Below are 19,108 nucleotides of genomic sequence, written 5' to 3' on the forward strand. Positions count from 1 at the left end.
AGCAGAATAAAATACACAGATATGTCCCAACCGTAAAAATGTAGATTATTGTACGTCAGTTCATGGTGGATGGATGTAAATGCACCGTCAGTGTGTTCCTGGATTAGAATTTGGAGTTGGAGCAAATGGATTCAAGTTTATTGACATCAATTCTGGAAAGTATGACATAATACAAAAATGGCCATGTCCGTGCTGAAGTAATCTCATTTGAAACAGTTTGGGATAAAAGGGACAATTCTGCACTGCAAATGTAAAGACAAATTGGTTAAAATGAGATGTGTGGATTATCAAACAAACTGTATTTTAAAGCTGAACGTACAGTGCATTATAATAAAGTCAAAAATGTAACTGTGGGTCTAAAACAAATCTTATATATAACAGACTGTTTAAAAGTGCACTATGTCACGTGCCGTTGTGAGAAATTGCTTTGCCTGAATGTTTGCCAGAATATCATAAAACGCATTCATCGCACAGTAAGCAAGCGTGTTTTTTCAAGATATTTTGGCAATAAACATGCCAGAAATTGAATAAAAGCAAAACAGAAAGTTATAATGCCATTCTGTGAAAACCTCCAAGCAAAGCAATCAAATCTCCACGAAGACAAGCAGGTGGCGCATCCCCCATGAGAAAAGTTACACAGTACTTTCAAATTAAAATTTCAGTCAGGACACAGCCAAAATGTGAACTCGGATTCAATTTGACAAGCATCTCACACCTGTGTATATGTTTTTTTTTTAAATATATATATATATAAAATGAGCATGATTCATGTTGCCTCTTGGTCCACGGTCAGTGTCGGACACCATCGTTAAAATGCACACCACTTCACAACAAAAGCATTCCGTTGTATGCGGCTCCTCCCTGCGGCGCTGCTTCTGGTTTGTACAGGGGTGAGAGCTGGATCCTTGTGCTGTAGCTTCTCTCTGTTACAGGTTAAGTCTCTTTCAAATGCACTTGCACAGTCTGTAGTGGATACAGATCGTCTGACTGCAAACCGGGTTCAAAAGTGTCATAGCAGCTCCATCGCACGTCGCCAACTCAACATTTTCAGATCAAATGCTGTGAAAATGTTTGAAATGCTGAGTAAACAACAATGGATGGTGGAAACTAAGATTAGATTGGATTTAAATGTTCTGGATTATAAAGGGCTTCTCATTTTGCATATTTTGTCCAACATGATTCAGTTTGGTTGGTCTGGCCCAGATTAAAGCTGCTGTACCTGACTTTTTTTGTAAATAAGTACATTTTGTCTTTCCTCCAAAATAGTATTAATAATTGTATTAATACTAATAATTTTGCAGTTTTAAAATCAGGTACGCCAGCGTAATCTTTGTGAGAAAAATAATACAAATAAATGAATAAAAAATAAATAAATTTGATACGTATCCACATAATGGAACAGCAACTACAGTAACCTACCATTATATTAAATACATAAAAATTATAGATGTATACACGGGCCAATAAATCCTAACAACAAAAATAGGGTGTACAGTGACATAGAACTTTAAATCCAATCACCATATAATATGTTTCATGTAATTATGTAAATACAGTACATATTTTTCTTAATTATAACTTATACTTCCGTTTTATAATAACTACATTTTGAATATTCTTAATAAAGCATGAACAAAGACTTTAATGAACAAAAGGTTGTTTGATTAACAATGATTCATGTTTGCTATATAATTACACTCTGGTTTTAACTAAGTAGTTACTAAACCTGAAACATTTAAAGGGAGTCTTTGTTCATGCTTTATTAAAAGTGTAGGTATTAAAAAGTGTTATCTTGTACTTGGGCCTCAAAACTCCTGCTATTGTCACCTTTAACGGATACTTTTGGCAGCAGCAAAAAAGGCCATGACTTGGAAATGGCTGACACAAACACCACCAATGATCAATAACAGACATCAGACAAATGGAAAGACTCACATTTGGACTTTATATGGAAATGGACCAATTTGACTGACTGTGGACCAACTGGGACTTTAAATAATCTTTTTCATGATTCTTTCATTGGTAGATGTCTTTTTGTAATGTGTATCTATTTTATTTTACTGTATTATTCTTCCTAATTTTGCTTTCTGGTTCTGTTCTCTGAGTTGTGTATTTTCGTTTTCATCTTTTAAAAAATGTATAAATAAAATAAAACATAAAAAAAGTGTTATCTAACTTTCTGCACATGAATTACTCCAGTATCATATATAATAATGACTGTATTGAGCGCATTGTAGATCATATCACTGGAGGTTCACACTCACTTCGCAGATTTTCTGATTGGGTAACCAGTCCAATCAACTCTGTATTAGATCTTAATAGGTGCACCCTGACATTTAACGAACCAATTAGAGGTATTAGTTAAGATTGCCTTTTCCCACATTGCAGTATGTAGCCTTAATTAGATTAGCAGGAGTTTCTCTATGTACACTGGAGCTGCTATGACACGTTTTCTTGTCGTTTCAGTTATACCGTGTAATAATCATAAAAAGAAGAGCGCAGGAGTTGCCCGTACAGTTCTACATCGTCTACACACTACTATGGAACGGTCTGGATGCACTATGCTGTAGGGCTGTGCCTGAGAACTCAACAATGTCGTATTTCCAATGAAGGATCTGGTATTCCTTTTGCATACAACTGTAAAAATACAGTAAAATTCAACAATCACGTTGCATTTTTTCCTATTTTTTCATCATTTACTTAAAAAAGCGTAATGGTACTGTACAGATATTGAACAGGACGTGACACAATAATTATCTGAATGTACACTTCAATATTGGGCAATAAACAGTCAACTATCAACAGTTACATGTATTCTTTTTTTTTCCCTTTCCACATAAAAAAGTATCGCAGAGGGGGGGGGGGGGGGGGGGTCGGGGGGGAGGACACAAACTCGAGTTCTACCATCGTCAAATTAGTGCAGGATTTTGGACGTGCCCCGTGGTTGGTGTTGCAGCTCGCTCGGACGCAGAGCCAGGAGGGGACGGAGAGGAGATTATGGTGGGCGCCGCACGCTCGGGATCCGGTCTTGTCTAGGACTGATAGTCTGTGGTGGGTTGGATGCGGAGGAGCTGCCGGCCGGTGCTCATCAGAACTGGAGCAGGTAGAAGGAGGTTAGAGACAGCAGGAGCCATAAGGAGCAGCCGGGGATCACCGCCGCCCCGTTCACATCGTGCATCGCCCCGGGACCTGAAAATACATGTAAAATGATTTAGAATACTCAAGCGGAGATGTTATGGTAAATCGTTTTTTTAAAGCTTTGAGTTTTAATCCATTTAGATTTACATTTAATCTATGAAATGGGGATATTTTCTTTCATGTTCCTGCTTTAAAAGAGGAAACTGGCCGTTGAGAATTTCAATTTAAAGCTCCTGATTGGTACAACTTGTCCATTTCAATCAGATCAGTTACATCTCTCCGTCAATTTAAGGAATCAGTTCTTTAACATTGGCAAACAACCTGTTCCTGTCTTGTATTTCTAATGTAATTTGTTGTTCTCAAGCTTATGTGACGGATTTAAGAAATGGTACAATTAATTTTGAGGTTGTTATTTGATAATCATGATCATTAGCTGGATATACAGACTATATACAGACTCTAAATAACATTGAAAAATACTTATGTACATGTTTATCTTGTGAAATCAATGTAAATAATGTAAATCAATGTAAACAGGGAATAAACTCTGATTTTCCTCAAAAGTACACTTTATTTATGAAAATTATCCATCTAGAAGCTTCGAGTCGCCATGTTTTAACCTTTATTTGGTTGATACTTTATTTAAAAAGTCTCATTGTATAATAGAAATAATAGTTTGACCAGTTGAAAAAATATAATGGCTGACTAGTGGACTACTGGAATAATCATCAGAGGCAGCTCTCGTGATCCTTCAATGTCACACATTTGAAGCTAGAATGCTCAGAACATGTCGTTTTCTTCCGGCCAATGGCTCTGTATTTACTATTGAAGAGGCAGAACCACCTGACCCACAGACCAATCACAGCGCAGTATTTTAATTTAGGCAGAAGTCGAAAGAACAAACATGGCGATGCTGACGGATGTACTTTGGCCTATTTTAGTAGATTCACGCTCTATTTTTTTCTTCTTTTTCTTTCTTTACGAGCAGATAGAAGATGGGGAAGAAGTCTATGCTTTTCCCTGGCTGGATTTAACAACAGTTTGATTTTTCGGCTTGTTTGTGACGCTAAAACAGATAAAAAATGTATGTAGTAAATAAATCAATAAAAAGAAACAGACATGACTCCAAGGAGGTGTTAAAATGTCTGTGAAAACGGGCCAGAGTCTCAAGGTGAAGACTCCGTTTGGGCATGTCGAACAAAGAGAAACAAGGTTAGAAAAGACATTCTTAGTCCAACACTATTGCAAAGGTCATTGTTTTACTTCTTGTTCATTGTAAACTGCGATATTGATCTAAAACGGCTTAATAATAGAAACAGGTCCATTGACTCCAAAATGGTTAAGTGGCATTTTTAAACCGCAACACACCCAGAGCCCGAATGTATTTAAGAATTGAAAGTAAGAGAGCAGTGGGCAGAGATAGGGGGTACGTGAAAACTGAACTTTTTTGAGCCCTGAAATGCAAAACGATGACGGGTTCTAATCCAACTCTATTTCGCACAACACAGTTAACCAGAGTGCAGTACACAACAATACTTATAAAACATGGCAAAGAAATTGACACATAACCCACAAAATACAACGTTTTTTGGACACGTCAATCAAAATTGAAAGAATAAAGATCAGAAAGTGACTTGGCCTGTCTAAACTACATACAGGGGGGAGCGTGTTGCACAAACATGAAGGACTCAAAATACAAAATACTCCATAAAATGCCGTCGTAACATGGTAAAAAAAAATAAGTTATCTTTACATAATACGTCTCCTTTGAGAGATCATCACTTCCACTCTTTCATAGAAGGCATTGCATCTTGTAGCTGTTACATCACGCCTCAAACTAAAGCCTGTAAGCGTCTGCAGGTGATGCTTCTCTTTGTGCGGAGGAGGACTTTGTGATCCGGACATTAGCATGACGACCTCCAGCTCGAGCCTCTTTAACATGAAGGTGGGTGTGTGGCGTCGTCTTCTTTAGTGGAGCTGGACCTGTGCTGGAGCTCAGGTTATCTCCTTTGAGCCACTATCTTCTGCCATTATGTTACCATACACCACAGGAGGCAAGGCTTTGTATTCAAAGTGCAATTACCATGGAAACTGGGAGCTGAACTGCAAAGGTATAAAACAGCATAGGGCTCTGGGTCAGGATTATTTTCTTTTTTATTCGCAGTATGCTGAACGGATTTCATGCTGCGTTTTTAACCATGGTTTAGTGTCATTTCAGCAGATAAAAAGCATGTTAGAAGTCTCAACACCAATACTTTAAGACGTATACAGTAACATGCATCATTTTTAGTGTTGTCATTGGCCATTAAAGTGCGTATTTGGTGTATTTATACCTGTTGTGCATATACATTTTTACAGTAGTAGGCATTTGCGGACTCATTCCAGTCAAAGTTTATTATATTTATATTAAGTATTTTACAATTTTACATTTACAATTTTTTTGAAACGTCTAAACATGAATTCAACAAAAATAAAGTCGCTCTCAAATTTCTATTTGTCTAATAAAAAAAATTAAAAAGTGACATTAGATACATTTTTGGCCAGTGTTCGCTGGGTAATTTCCGCGTGTGATGTCATTAATTACAAACAGGAAATGGAATTATAAACCTAAAAAATGTGCTATTCTGTTTTAACATTTTCATAATTTTCTTCTGCAAAATTCTAAATATATGTATCTTAACTGCATTTTAGTTCAGTGAGTCGTCCAGCCTGTCGTATGCTCTTTAAACATGATGTTGCGCACCAAGGGGGAGATAAACAATCCTAACTTAGCCCCGGTCATGCTAACGCAAGCACGCAGTTGTATTGAACGCTTTGACAATAGAAAGGCTTAAAACAGCTCCGTTATAGACATAAAGCCAGCTCTACCTCCGACGTCACACATTTGGGAAATTTGAAATGCAGTATTTTCTAAGTCTGTGAGGGAAGAGGATTTACTAAACAGGATTCATCAAACAAATGTGTATGAAGTTAAACACAACTTATGTATGTGAGGGAACAACGTTATGGTTAAAAGCTAAAAATATGTGTTTAAAGCCTAAGTTATGCATATATTACGGCCTTTATCGCAGCTAAACACTGCTGCTCTCACCATAGAGGATTATACTGGCGTTGGTGATGCCCATGTTGTTGGTGGCCACGCAGGTGTAGTTGCCATAGTCCTCCTCTGACACGTTGAAGAACACCAGCAGGGACTGTTTGCCCTGGTTCTCGATGCGCACGCCGTTCAGTCCGCTGGAGAGTCTGCGGACAGAACACAGCGCTGAGTCAAGCGACGTGATAGAAATGTAACCTGGAGAGGCGGACGAGTGAGTCTGAAAGAATGGTGCTTTGACCTGGTCCCCATCGGAGAGTGGGACATCTGTTTCTGAAAGGTGAAGAGGAGGAGAAAGGTAGACTGAGGAGGCTACTTGTTCTGCTGCTGTGGTGGAGCTGGGGAAAATGATGTTTGCAAATGTGATACCAAAAGAATACAAAACCTCTAAGTTGTACTTTAATTCAACACAATACTTTCCCTCTTTGAATTGTGTGCAAGTCTTAACTGGAAGGACCACGTCACAACAATGGAATACAAGAGAATTTTTATCGATAATAGTGAGCATGACAATGATAGATCGATTAGAGTTGGCTGGGTCAGACTCAGGATGGGGTGATCAGTCCGGCCGGTTCAGATCCCCCTTCCTTTAGATGGTGATGTGTTAAGGTGAAGATGAAAGAGACATGGGGTGGGTGGGTTTGAGAGAGCAGAGACAGCCACAGATGCTGGGATAATCCTGTATAAATAGGGCTTCTGGGTAATTATAGGAGTGGTCACAGGAGGAGGAGTAGGAGGTTGAGGCGTGGTCCACCTCCTGAACCTCAGTCAATGATTAACGGTCATTAACTCATTTGGGGCGTTGGATCTGTATTTGGTACATATGTCATATATCATATATCATATATCATATATCATATATCATATATCATATATAACATGTATCCTCCTACACTTGTTGAACAGTGTGGGATCGAGCAAACGCCTGTTTGATAAAAGTCATTCACTTTCTAAGCGTAGACTTAATGACCAAGCGTGACTCACTTTGTCATTTGAGTTTCATGAAGCTCAGTCTGAGCCTCACTCAGTCTCTTGGGTAAGTTTGACCTCAGACTGGTCTGGAGCAGACTCAAAGACACTCTGAACTCTGCACTTTTAATACATTCACAAAACATGATTTTATTATTCGATTAATCGTATGATTTATAGGCTTACTTTTATCAGATGTTGACATATTAAAATATGCGCCTAAACCAATCTTTTTCACATATTGTCATCTTTCTTTATTAATGACATGAAGTCACTTTGAAGTCAAATTACAACACGGACTTTTTTCATTTGAACATCATTTAGAAACAACCAAACACTTTAGGTCATAAAGGTCCTGGTGGCGTGTCCGCTCCATGGTCTTAAAGCATTGTATAGTTGCTTTAATTAAGTAAGACTGGGAATATCCTGAGTGAGACTGGGAATATCCTGATCTCCTGAGTGAGACTGGGAATATTCTGAGTGAGACTGGGAAAATCCTGATATCCTAAGTGAGACTGGGAATATCCTGAGTGAGACTGGGAATATCCTGATATCCTGAGTGAGACTGGGAATATCCTGAGTGAGACTGGGAATATCCTGATATCCTGAGTGAGACTGGGAATATCCTGAGTGAGACTGGGAATATCCTGATCTCCTGAGTGAGACTGGGAATATTCTGAGTGAGACTGGGAAAATCCTGATATCCTAAGTGAGACTGGGAATATCCTGAGTGAGACTGGGAATATCCTGATATCCTGAGTGAGACTGGGAATATTCTGAGTGAGACTGGGAAAATCCTGATATCCTAATTGAGACTGGGAATATTCTGAGTGAGACTGGGAATATCCTGATATCCTAAATGAGACTGGGAATATCCTAAATGAGACTGGGAATATCCTGATATCCTGAGTGAGACTGGGACTATCCTGATATCCTAAATGAGACTGGGAATATTCTGAGTGAGACTGGGAATATCCTGATCTCCTGAGTGAGACTGGGAATATTCTGAGTGAGACTGGGAAAATCCTGATATCCTAAGTGAGACTGGGAATATCCTGAGTGAGACTGGGAATATCCTGATATCCTGAGTGAGACTGGGAATATTCTGAGTGAGACTGGGAAAATCCTGATATCCTAATTGAGACTGGGAATATTCTGAGTGAGACTGGGAATATCCTGATATCCTAAATGAGACTGGGAATATCCTAAATGAGACTGGGAATATCCTGATATCCTGAGTGAGACTGGGACTATCCTGATATCCTAAGTGAGACTGGGAATATTCTGAGTGAGACTGGGAATATCCTGAGTGAGACTGGGAATATTCTGAGTGAGACTGGGAATATCCTGAGTGAGACTGGGAATATCCTGAGTGAGACTGGGAATATCCTGATATCCTGAGTGAGACTGGGAATATCCTGAGTGAGACTGGGAATATCCTGATATCCTGAGTGAGACTGGGAATATCCTGAGTGAGACTGGGAATATCCTGAGTCAGACTGGGAATATCCTGAGTGAGACTGGTGAAACAGACTAAGAACTCCTGTGTTTATGCTCCGTCCAGAGAGAAGTCGGGCCAGTTTTATAAAACCGCCCTCTATAAAACATGCTTTTAAAGGCAGCAGTTTGCTCTCAAATACTAAAATCCAAGCTTCAACCAATTTTGAATCACTTATTCGATTATATTTGGAATGATTCCGTTTCTTGGTAGTACTTAACAGTTGTCACTTTCTTGTTTTTTGCGCCTTGAGCTTCCCAGTATCGCCCCCTCCGTCAGCGCTTTAGTTTCCCTCCTGCGCGTGCGACACTGGCTTCTTCCATTTGCGGCCGCTCGTCACTGTTATCAGGCACCGTGTCCCCGCTCTGGGCCTTTGTGGCGACTGTGTGGCTGATGTGGCCGTCTCCGTCAGGGACCATTTAGCAGAGCTCCAGAGGCTGCGGAGATGAGCTTAAGCAACACTGGGGACGCTCAGAACCAATCCTCTATTTTCTACTGTAACTCTCCAAGCCACAGAGCCGTTCACTTAAAACCAATTACAGCTAAATATCTGTACTCGTAAGTGTCATGGACTCTTTTTGTGTGTGTGTGCAAATAATGTTAATTAAGTGTTTTGATTTGGATTATTTGAGCACATTATGAGAAGAAACAGCCGTGAAGACTTAGTGCATCTCATTACATCAAAATCTCTGTGAAAATGTGTGAAAGGGATTATTTATTTACAGATAATCCCATCATTTTGGTAAACTTGATCGCAATGCAGTTGATTAAAAAGTAAAAAAAAAAGCACAATTTAGATACATTTCATCATTACATTATGAAAAGAGAATGTTTTTCAGGATTTGGCAAGAACTTTTCCCAAATGTTCCGTAGTATGGCATTAACTTGGCCTCCCTGCTTATTAGAATTACTTATTTATTTACGTATTCATTATTTTTAGATATGTCTACATTTGCTCCGTCTTTCAGTGCTGCTGAGGAGACATTTCGGTGAGAAGTGACCAAACTTGGAGTGACTGGATTGTCCATGGTCCAGAGTCTATTGGACAGTCACAGTAGTATGGTGGTATAGTATAGTTATAATACCAATATACAGTATATAAACAGGTGATTTTCTCAGTAATGTACCAATCTCAAAACCTCTTGTCAAATCAGAGGTAAAATTGTAAAAAAAAAATCAAATGTTTGTGTGATTTTCACGGTTATTTTTTGCAGAAATACATGCCTAGGGTATGAAAAAAGAGACTGGATCATGAAGTGCTGAAGTCCAAACTAACTAGCCAATCTCACTATTGACTGTAGCTTCAGAAGTTTCGCACTGTCAGAACTTTAATCAGTGGCTGGTACTTTTTTAGCACCAGTCCCCATTTGATGTGTGTTCACACCGCGTAGGAACAAGGGACCGGGGCCAGACGTGGGGGCTTTTTACACTAACTTGTCTGATTCGCGTGCGAAATGACTTGGAAGTAGGAGGTCCAAAAATAAAACCCTTAATTTGTAAATAGTAATTAAAATTGTGACCAACTGTGAATAATTGTTCATTAAATTCTGTTTGTTTGAGCATTTTGTGCTTCACAGTTTACACAAGTTTACAGTTTTACAATTGAGCGGGAAGAGGAAAGATAACATTTTCTTTACAGCCACAGATATAGATCAGGCATGTCCAAACTACGGCCCGGGGGCCAAATGCGGCCCTTAAGCCATTTTTTTTGCCCTCTGGCTTCCTGCTAAATTGGCCCAAACAACAAATAGAAGTACATTTACTGTAAAATTATAAAAATTCAAGCATTTTGATGTAAAACCAACTTAATACTAATGTTCCAAGTCTTCCGAAAGGTGTGGAGGCTCATCAAAACTATGTCAAATGCAAAACTTCAAATGAATCACTTTTCAAATTTGACATTGTCAGGTTGTTTGTGGCCCTTTGCTCCGTATAAGTTTCAAAATGCGGCCCTCGGTGAAAAAGGTTTGGACACCCCTGGCATAGATTGTTTTATTTATTTATTGACCATTGTATTCTGATATTGAGAATCTCTTTTACAGGGGAGTCTTGACCCCAGAGGAATGCACACATGCTCATATTAAACCCACTTTTAGCCACTGTCGCTGTGTGAACATGAACTGTGCGGAGATTAGAGGGACTTTTCTCGGTACTTGAATGTGCAAAAATACCTGTATTTTTTCATCCATTCCTCCCGGCACTTATTGACTGTTATAACCGTGTGCAGTCTTTTTTCATGTGAGCAGAGAATCTCTTGTGAGCGAGCCCTTGTGCACCGCCTGCAGCCCAATGTTCCTGGTGTGAGAATAGCCTTGACTTCAAACAGACACGCTGCTCACCTGCGGTCCTCTTTGTACCACTCGAAATCTGCTCTGGGAACCGCCGACGCCTCACACTGCAGCACGCCTTTTTGTCCCACCGCTGTCCCCGTACCTCTGGCTTTGGAAATGTAGGGAGGATCTAGGAGGAAAAAGCAATAACATGTTCACATTCTCATTGTAAACATGCTTTTTGATGAATTGCCCATTGTACTTTATGTTCAAAGACTGCTTTCCTCAAAAAAAATAAAAATAAACTAAAATGAAAAATATATAAATGAAATAATAACAAAAATATGATTTGAAAAATGATTTAGTTAAATGTGACTTACTAAAAATAACAAAACTTGGTCTGCTCAAAAAAAAAAAAAAAAAAAAAAAAAATGATAAATGAAATAATAACAAAACATATGATTTGAAAAATGATTTAGTTAAATTTGACTTACTAAAAATAACAAAACTTGGTCTGCTCAAAAAAATAATAATTATAAAATTAAAATGATAAATGAAATAATAACAAAAAATATAATTTGAAAAATGATTTAGCTAAATATGACTTAATAAAAAATAAACTATAAACTAAAAAGCTGCATGAAAAATTAATGTTTCAAATGTAAAATGTTAAGATCGTGATTGTCATTATCAGAGTAGTAAAAATACATATAGTTACAGTAGTTATTATTGCCAATCTTGCTCATGTTGTGTCTAATAATAATAATTCAGTGTACATTAAGCAAGAGTTATTAAGTGAACCGAATGTGATCAAAATCAGCCTGGAGAAGGACATCTCAGGAGGATGGTTCCACTTTCCCATAAAGCTCCATCTATCACAGCTGAAGAACGATAGAAATTCTTGAAATGAGAAAGTGTCTAAAACGGATGGAAATGGAAATATACTTACAGTTGACTGTGACTTGCACAGTCCGGATGTCGGGGTTGGAGATGTCGTTGGACGCGATGCACTCGTATGCTCCTGACTGTTCTTTGGTGATGCCTGTGATCTCCAGATGCTCCCCCTCAGTCAAGAACTTATGAGTACCTGCGCAGAGGATGGGTGGATGGGTGAATAAACGGGGCCATGTGTTGCTTTGTGAGGGTCCTTAAGTAAAATGCAGTTTGAGGCCCCCAGGCTCAAACTATATTGATCTGAAGAAGGCAATGCAATAGAATCATTGTTAAACCTTAAGGCAATCAAGTATCAAAATGATATCTTCTTTATCTAAAGTCCTCCAAATGGCACCTACAAACAGCACACTGAAACCCATGAATAGTTTATGTTGCATTGTCTTTTTTTTCAGAGGTAAAGACAGAACTAAAGAGAAAAAAAAAACAGACAGGGCAGGACCAGAAAAAGAAATAACTAAAAAATACATCAACTAGATTCAAGGAAAAAGGAAAGGTTAAGGTACACAATGTTCACAATAAAATCCCATTTAGTCCAGTTTCAACCTGGAAATTGACAAATTCGAAAGAGTCTGTGTGTGATTTAAATAAAACTAGATTTTTTTTGTGGAACTGGGGGAACCTATACATGTGCCTTGTCTGTTTATAGCTAAAAAAGTCCCAATGAGTGAAGCAATTTATTTCAGGATTTATACCCCAAAATATATACAATGAGAGGAATTGTGCACAGTTAAAGTGCAGAGTGAAAGTTCTGGCTTTGTCACAGGCACAATCAGGGCCCCCTATTGGGCCCCGTGTCTTACTGTGGCTGTGACAAAACCAGTGGAGCAGAATGTGGCCTCTACACAACACAAGAGATTTCCACTTCTATGGTTAGAATGAACTGCTACAGTAAACACACAAAAAAAGGCAAAAATGGCTTTAAATGAACATTAAACATCAACATAAAACATTATAGAATACAATACAATTATTTATTTATTTCCAGAAAATTACCATATTATGTGAGTCAGGTAATTGTCAGTTATTTCAGCAAAATGTATTTCAGCCATTCATCTTCAAATCCCTCCCCCTCAGGATATTTGACTATATCATTGGCTATACATTTTTATTGCAATCTAAAAAAATGGACAGTTCACCATCTTTATATATTTTTCAAGGTTTTTGTAATGAAAACTCTCCTGTGATGATTAAATGCAATATGGATGGACATAAGAATCTACATAGACTATATATTAGGTCATAATATAGTAAAAAATATCACTGTTAAAAGGGTCTGAACATGATCTGGCATCGATTGTCAAAAGAGATCTACTTGGTGTCTGACCTCAATGTGCAAATAGTAGAAAACTATAGAAAACAACATCAACAATCTTCTTGAGAAATGGGTTCCAAATTGGATCTTATTCACTATTGTGGTCTCAGTTAACCAGATTTCGCAGGTATGAATAGGCAACAGCCCCAGAAAATCTGTGTTTGGGTGTCCCTTGAAGCCAGGCAGCTCGGGGCATGCTCTCATTACACAAAGAAAATAAACTAATTGCGTCGGAACAGACCCACTTGAGTCATGGCACAAATTACCCCTGACACGGGCGATGTTAAAAGCATGTTCCGTCGACAGGGCGACCTAAGCCGCTGCGTGGGCAACAGAATGGATCCCAGCGCTAAAATTAATCTGTAAAAATGCCAATCCAGCAATAACCCCAAACATTAGCATAATATTAATAGGGTTTTCAAATCCACGCGGTGCGAACAGGCTGGGGATTCACTCAGGAGGCTGTAACAGGTCGTGTTCACATGATATTGTAATATTCTTGATTTTGAAAGGTGGGTAAGGCCTTTATACACCTGCATCATATTAATGCCATGTCAGGGCATCATCTGGGCAAGGTTTTTAAAATGTAGATATTTGCCTCTGAATTTCGAAAGAGTCTTGAATTATTTTGTCATTAGGGGACGAGGTCTGGAACTGAAAAGGTTTACGATTCACTTGTTTATCACACAGGAGTCATAACTTCAGTTTGAAATGTAGTCATTACTGATGCAATACTGAATACCTACAAACGGGAACATCCCATGGTTGATATCTCTGCTGTTATGTGGCTTTTTGATTTGGAACCAAAGCTGACAAGATGTTAAACATGTTAACACTCAATATTCTTCTTATTCTGGAAGTTTCCGCGGGCGCCGCCATGAATTGTGTCCCTCTTTCCAATTGTATTAGTTCAAATAGAGCTGCCGATCTCAACAAACAATACGTTCTACACAGACTACAAAAGCCGCATTGTCGACTTGTTAGTGCACATGAACGTTGAACATTTGAGACTTTTCCATTGTTCTCTGCTAAAGTGAACAGAATTCCTGCTCAATCGGAAACGCCAAAATAACGGAATTCGAAGCAAAAAAGAGGCAAAACTGGGCAATATAAGGTGAATAGCATCAGCAGTAATAATCCAATCCTTATCTGACCTGTATTTGTCCCTGGTAGTGTCACCTGTTTGTCTCTGTGCTGGTCAGATCTGTGGAGAGGTGACCCTACTCACAGTGAGGTATTTTAGAGTAATAAATAGATCAGTTCATTGACATACTGTAGAGCGTTTCCTGCCAACGTAATCAGAAAAGTCACACAGTGCGCCACATGCTTTATCTCAGGTTACTATGTGGGCAGTGGTAGCATTGAAACCCAGAACGCTTGACCCGTTTGACCCACAATTGTACGTGTTCGGTGCAAATTTAAGCCAGTTTACTTCTGATATAGACTTGATTTGGTTCTGGTTTAGTCCTGGTTCAACCCTGGTCTTTTCCATATTTCATTCTGGATTTAGTCCTTTGTGGTGTGTGTGTGTGTAGATGTGAACACACCCTGAGTCTATAATTCTTTCAGTGTAAAATCTAAAGCGTATTAGTTAAATTAGATACAACTCTTATTGTGCGATGCTCCTCTGCGCAAATCCAAGCGCTTTGACAGATTTTCTACAATGACTTAATTAAGCAGAAAATTGAGCTTTCTCCAAGAGCAGATGCTTCAAAAGAACTATTATCCAGGAGATCACAATTTTCTTCTCAAAGGAGTCTCCATTCAAGGCTTTGTTTGCTAATTCTCTATGAGCTGCAGTCTTACCAAAACAGGAATTCAATCATCTTCCCCGCATTCATTTACAAAAACAAATACACATTGAGAGATACTCGGTGTTTTAAGAGTTGTTTTAGTAGTAATGCCAAGGTACACAATAGAAATATTATTTTTATAACCATGATAACATTCAAAACCATTTCATTTGGAGATAACGCTGCGGGAGACGTGGGTTGTTGCATACACAGACCACATTTATTTGTCAAATAGCCCAAAATGTCACACTTTGTTTAGACACCATCATTTTTATAGATATTTATAGATGAAACATGCAGAGCAGTTAACACTTGGTGAGCGATTCAAGAAAATACCGCTCCTGTATGTAAGGTAGTGTTAAATTGAATTACTAAACCACTGTGATGAACATATTTTAAATTAAAATAGTCAGAACATAATGAATAGATAATGGCAATGTGTTCTTGTTAAATAACCACAACGGAAATCCAAACAGCTAATCCCAGGTGTTGGTGTGAGACATACAGCCTGACAGCTCTATTGACCAACCTCGCACTCAACAACTAGTAATCTGCCACTTCTGTCAATACAACCAACAGCAGCTTGGAGATTAGCAACACGGATTAGTGCTAAAATACAAAAAGAGTCGTGAAACTACAAAACTAATTCCATGCCGGCTTTGACTCTTTGTAGTGGCATTTCATTTGAATATCTGGGTTAGTTTTAAAGTAGCCGTTGTGGTCGACGTGGAAATACCAAATGATGGCAACATCAGGGAAAAGGAAAACGAGAAGAAAGTGGAAAAAATACCACGGGTTCAGAAGGGAAAGCATTAAACATGCTCATTAAAGTTGATTTAGCGTACATGTCCTTTATATTTCCATAATACCATTGCCTGCTTAGATAACAACCTTAGTCTTAGAGCGATTCTTAGTGCTCCGTCCATCATTGTTATCTTCCAACTAAATAAAAGTAATATTAGCATACAGTAATGTGTGCCTGAATTGGCTTGATGAGCGTATTTGGCATGGTTGAATACCCATTAAACTGCCTCTATCATCACCATCAACACGCAGCATCTGTGCCCTGCCCGCTGACCATCGCTCACTTTGTATGGCACGACCGGATGACTAATAAGGGAGCCGGTAATGCACCCGCGGGCAGACGGCGCAAATGAGCATTTAAAAGCTCTCTGACCAGGCACCTCGGCCGGAATTAGCCATTAGCTTAAGGAGCGCCAGCCTCAGCAGCGGCGGCGGCGGTGAGCACGTAGCACTCCGCCAGGCTTATAGGCATGAAGATTAGCGCGTTCCAATTACGGATCGCGCATCAGGGGAAAAGGAACCCAAAAATTACAGGAGAAGTACTTAAGGGCGTACACGGTGCAATCCACAGGTCAAGGGAGTAATGGGTTTAATCAGGGAGAGGGTTGACCCTGCGTTGACCTTAGCTAAGGGGAGAGAAGAGCTTTACCAGCATGTAGAATGGAGCAAGTGAAAAGAGGTTATTGGCCCTAACTACTTCACCTACTACTACTGTCCTGGTTTTGACCCCGTAATAGAAACGGCTGAAACGGCATCATTTGTACCAATGGAAGTGAAATGTACTGGCAGGTACTGTAAATATACACTGTTTATGTAAAAGTGTTGGAGAAAAAAGAGGTATGTTTTTATTCAACATTGATTCAACAGAGTTTTTGGTGATTCACATGTATTACGAGCGGTGGATAGTGTTCTTTTAACCTCCCAGTTGTGAGAAATCTTACTGATGGATTCATCTCTTAAACTGGATAAACAAGTCAACAGGTCAAAACCAGCTTTTTTCAGCTGAGACTACTGGCTAAAGTAAAACCATACTTGCCTTCTGAGGTAAGGATGAGGCTTGAAAGAGTGATTCATTCATTCACTAGATTACTGCAACTCTCTTTATTACATTCTCGATCTGACCGCCCTCAGACGCTCTCGGTTAGTGCAGAATGTGGCGGCTGCTCACAGGTACAAGGCGTCACCAGCACATGACCCCAGTCCTGGCATCACTGCACTTACAGTTATCCACAGAGTCCAATTTAAAATGTTGCTCATAGTTTTTAAGTCTTTAAATGGTCTGACTCCCTGTTATTGTCGCACCATGTTCCTGCCCGTACCATGCGCTCCTCCTGGATGAGCCCAAGTTGAAAAACAGAAAGCGAGCGTTCTCTGTGGCGGGGCCCGGGCTCTAGAACAGCCTCTGCATGTTAGAGCTGCTGAGACAGTAGAGCAGTTAAATCCAAATGTTTGACTCACTTTTTTGTTTGTTTTTTGCTTTCATTGTAGCACTGGGGTAACGGACCACTCCATTTCAGTCCAAAGTAGATACAAAATACATGGAAAAACTTCACACAATAGAATACTCGTCACATCCCTGTAGTTCCACATCTGATTCTGAACTCTCCGACCCAACACTCTCCTTATACATCTCTGATTACTTCTCCTCTTCTTATCAAGAGCCAACCCTCATTAGAAAAGTTAGATCCTGCATCTCCATTACACATTACAGACCTACCGAATGCTTTTACGTCGACTTCTCCAGACATTTTGATCTACGGTACAAACAAAACCCTTACACCTCACCTCCTCCATCCAAACACATCAGCGTCTGGACGAAAGAAGCAGCATAATTACAAACGAACAACTGCTTAGCTCTTTGCCAGAACACATTAGCAGTCCGATCGACTCGAGGATGCATCGCAGCCCGGCGTTAAAGTGCGCTGGAGGTGTCTGCGGACAACTCCAAACGGTCGCTGTATTGTTATTTGGATAAAACTGTCTGGAATGCATCAATGTGGCTCCGCGGGCTGGAGAGAGAGAGTGGCTGCGGATGTGATGAAGGTGTCTGGTATCATTTGGCCTGTCTGAGCCCCAATGCAGACGAGCCAACATATTAGGGCATGTAGACAGTGACGGCCCGTTCGTTAAGTGCTAACTGGGCAGGGACAGCGACGGGGCTGAAGTAGCAGGCGGTTATTACGTCTAACCGGTGTGTGGGATTCCATTTGCGTTTGATGCGTGATGGTTTGTATCTGGGATGAATTAAAAGGCGGAACTGTCCGTCTAAATCGAAAAAGACAGTGCATCTCACCTGCTTTCATGGCTACAACATATTCTCAACAGAGTTCACCGTCCTTTTAACAGTGAAAAACATAACCACCTCAATAAAAAATTGTGTAGCAAATAAGTTACGGTGAAATGATACAGATCGAACTTTGAATTGGAATTGTTCGGTAAAAGAATCACTGAACTATACACAGCCTTTTATACTATCGTAACAAATCCTGCTTCACTCTTCAAGCCCATTAAAAGTCATAAACTACTTAATCACTAAATACTGTGTATCATTGTACTTCAAAAAAGTAATAGGATATAACAACGCGTTACTCTCCCCAAACATAATTGTGTTAGTTACTGCATTATTGAATGGTTTAAGTGACTAGTCATCAGCTAAAGTATCTATTAAACTACAAAACTATCTAAAAGAGATCACCACTCACCAGTGCTGCATAAAACGTAAAACTTTGCTCATGTCTGCCTGTTTTAGCCTGCAAATCCCCAAAAGCACTACAACCAGTTATAAGCGATTCGCCTCCAGACCCAACCTGAGCTATCACGAAAACGCAGAACAAACAAGGGTTGCCGTTCTGCAGCAAACACTGGTCAAACGCACACTGATATCAGAGCATAAAATACATATGCAGGCTGCATGACAGCGCGTGGGCACTTGTAAAACACAAGAGAACAGCCAAAGAGTTATTAAAATAACTTATGAGAAAGAAGACGGCTGTGGCTCTCACGCGGTTGTCGATAAATAACAACAAATATCCACAAAATCCAGCTGCATATTTTCACATGTTTTGGAATAGAATAGCACAAAGCTGCGTGTGAGTTACTCCTACTGCTTTTGATTGGTCACAATTCACTGTCAATCTTTTTTTTTTTTTGCCAATCACTGCCTCTACTTTCTCATGTCGCTCGTCTTTATTTCCCCCAAAAAAACATGAATCAAACTTGTGAATGAGAGGAGAGATTTACAGTAATATAACGAGCCGCGTTACACTGACAGTAACT

General features: G+C 39.4%; 1 protein-coding gene across 2 annotated transcripts in view; it reads right to left on the reverse strand.

Moving 5' to 3' along the window:
• Positions 1-2,173: 2,173 nt before the first annotated feature.
• Positions 2,174-19,108, reverse strand: part of opcml (opioid binding protein/cell adhesion molecule-like) — a 484,925-nt gene continuing 467,990 nt past the window's right edge. The window contains exons 5-8 of one of the 2 annotated variants that reach the window (XM_072446891.1): positions 11,919-12,056; positions 11,039-11,159; positions 6,230-6,381; positions 2,174-3,189 (exon numbers count right to left, since the gene is read on the reverse strand). In XM_072446891.1, coding sequence (XP_072302992.1) covers positions 3,089-3,189; positions 6,230-6,381; positions 11,039-11,159; positions 11,919-12,056 — 512 coding nt within the window. In that variant the 3' untranslated portion in view covers positions 2,174-3,088. The remainder of the gene's footprint in view (positions 3,190-6,229; positions 6,382-11,038; positions 11,160-11,918; positions 12,057-19,108) is intronic. The other variant, XM_072446890.1, reaches the window with a different exon arrangement.

The sequence above is a fragment of the Eucyclogobius newberryi genome, unplaced genomic scaffold (genome assembly GCF_026437365.1).
Source record: "Eucyclogobius newberryi isolate DKJ021-1_F unplaced genomic scaffold, fEucNew1.0.hap1 SCAF_15, whole genome shotgun sequence".
Classification (NCBI taxonomy): domain Eukaryota; kingdom Metazoa; phylum Chordata; class Actinopteri; order Gobiiformes; family Gobiidae; genus Eucyclogobius; species Eucyclogobius newberryi.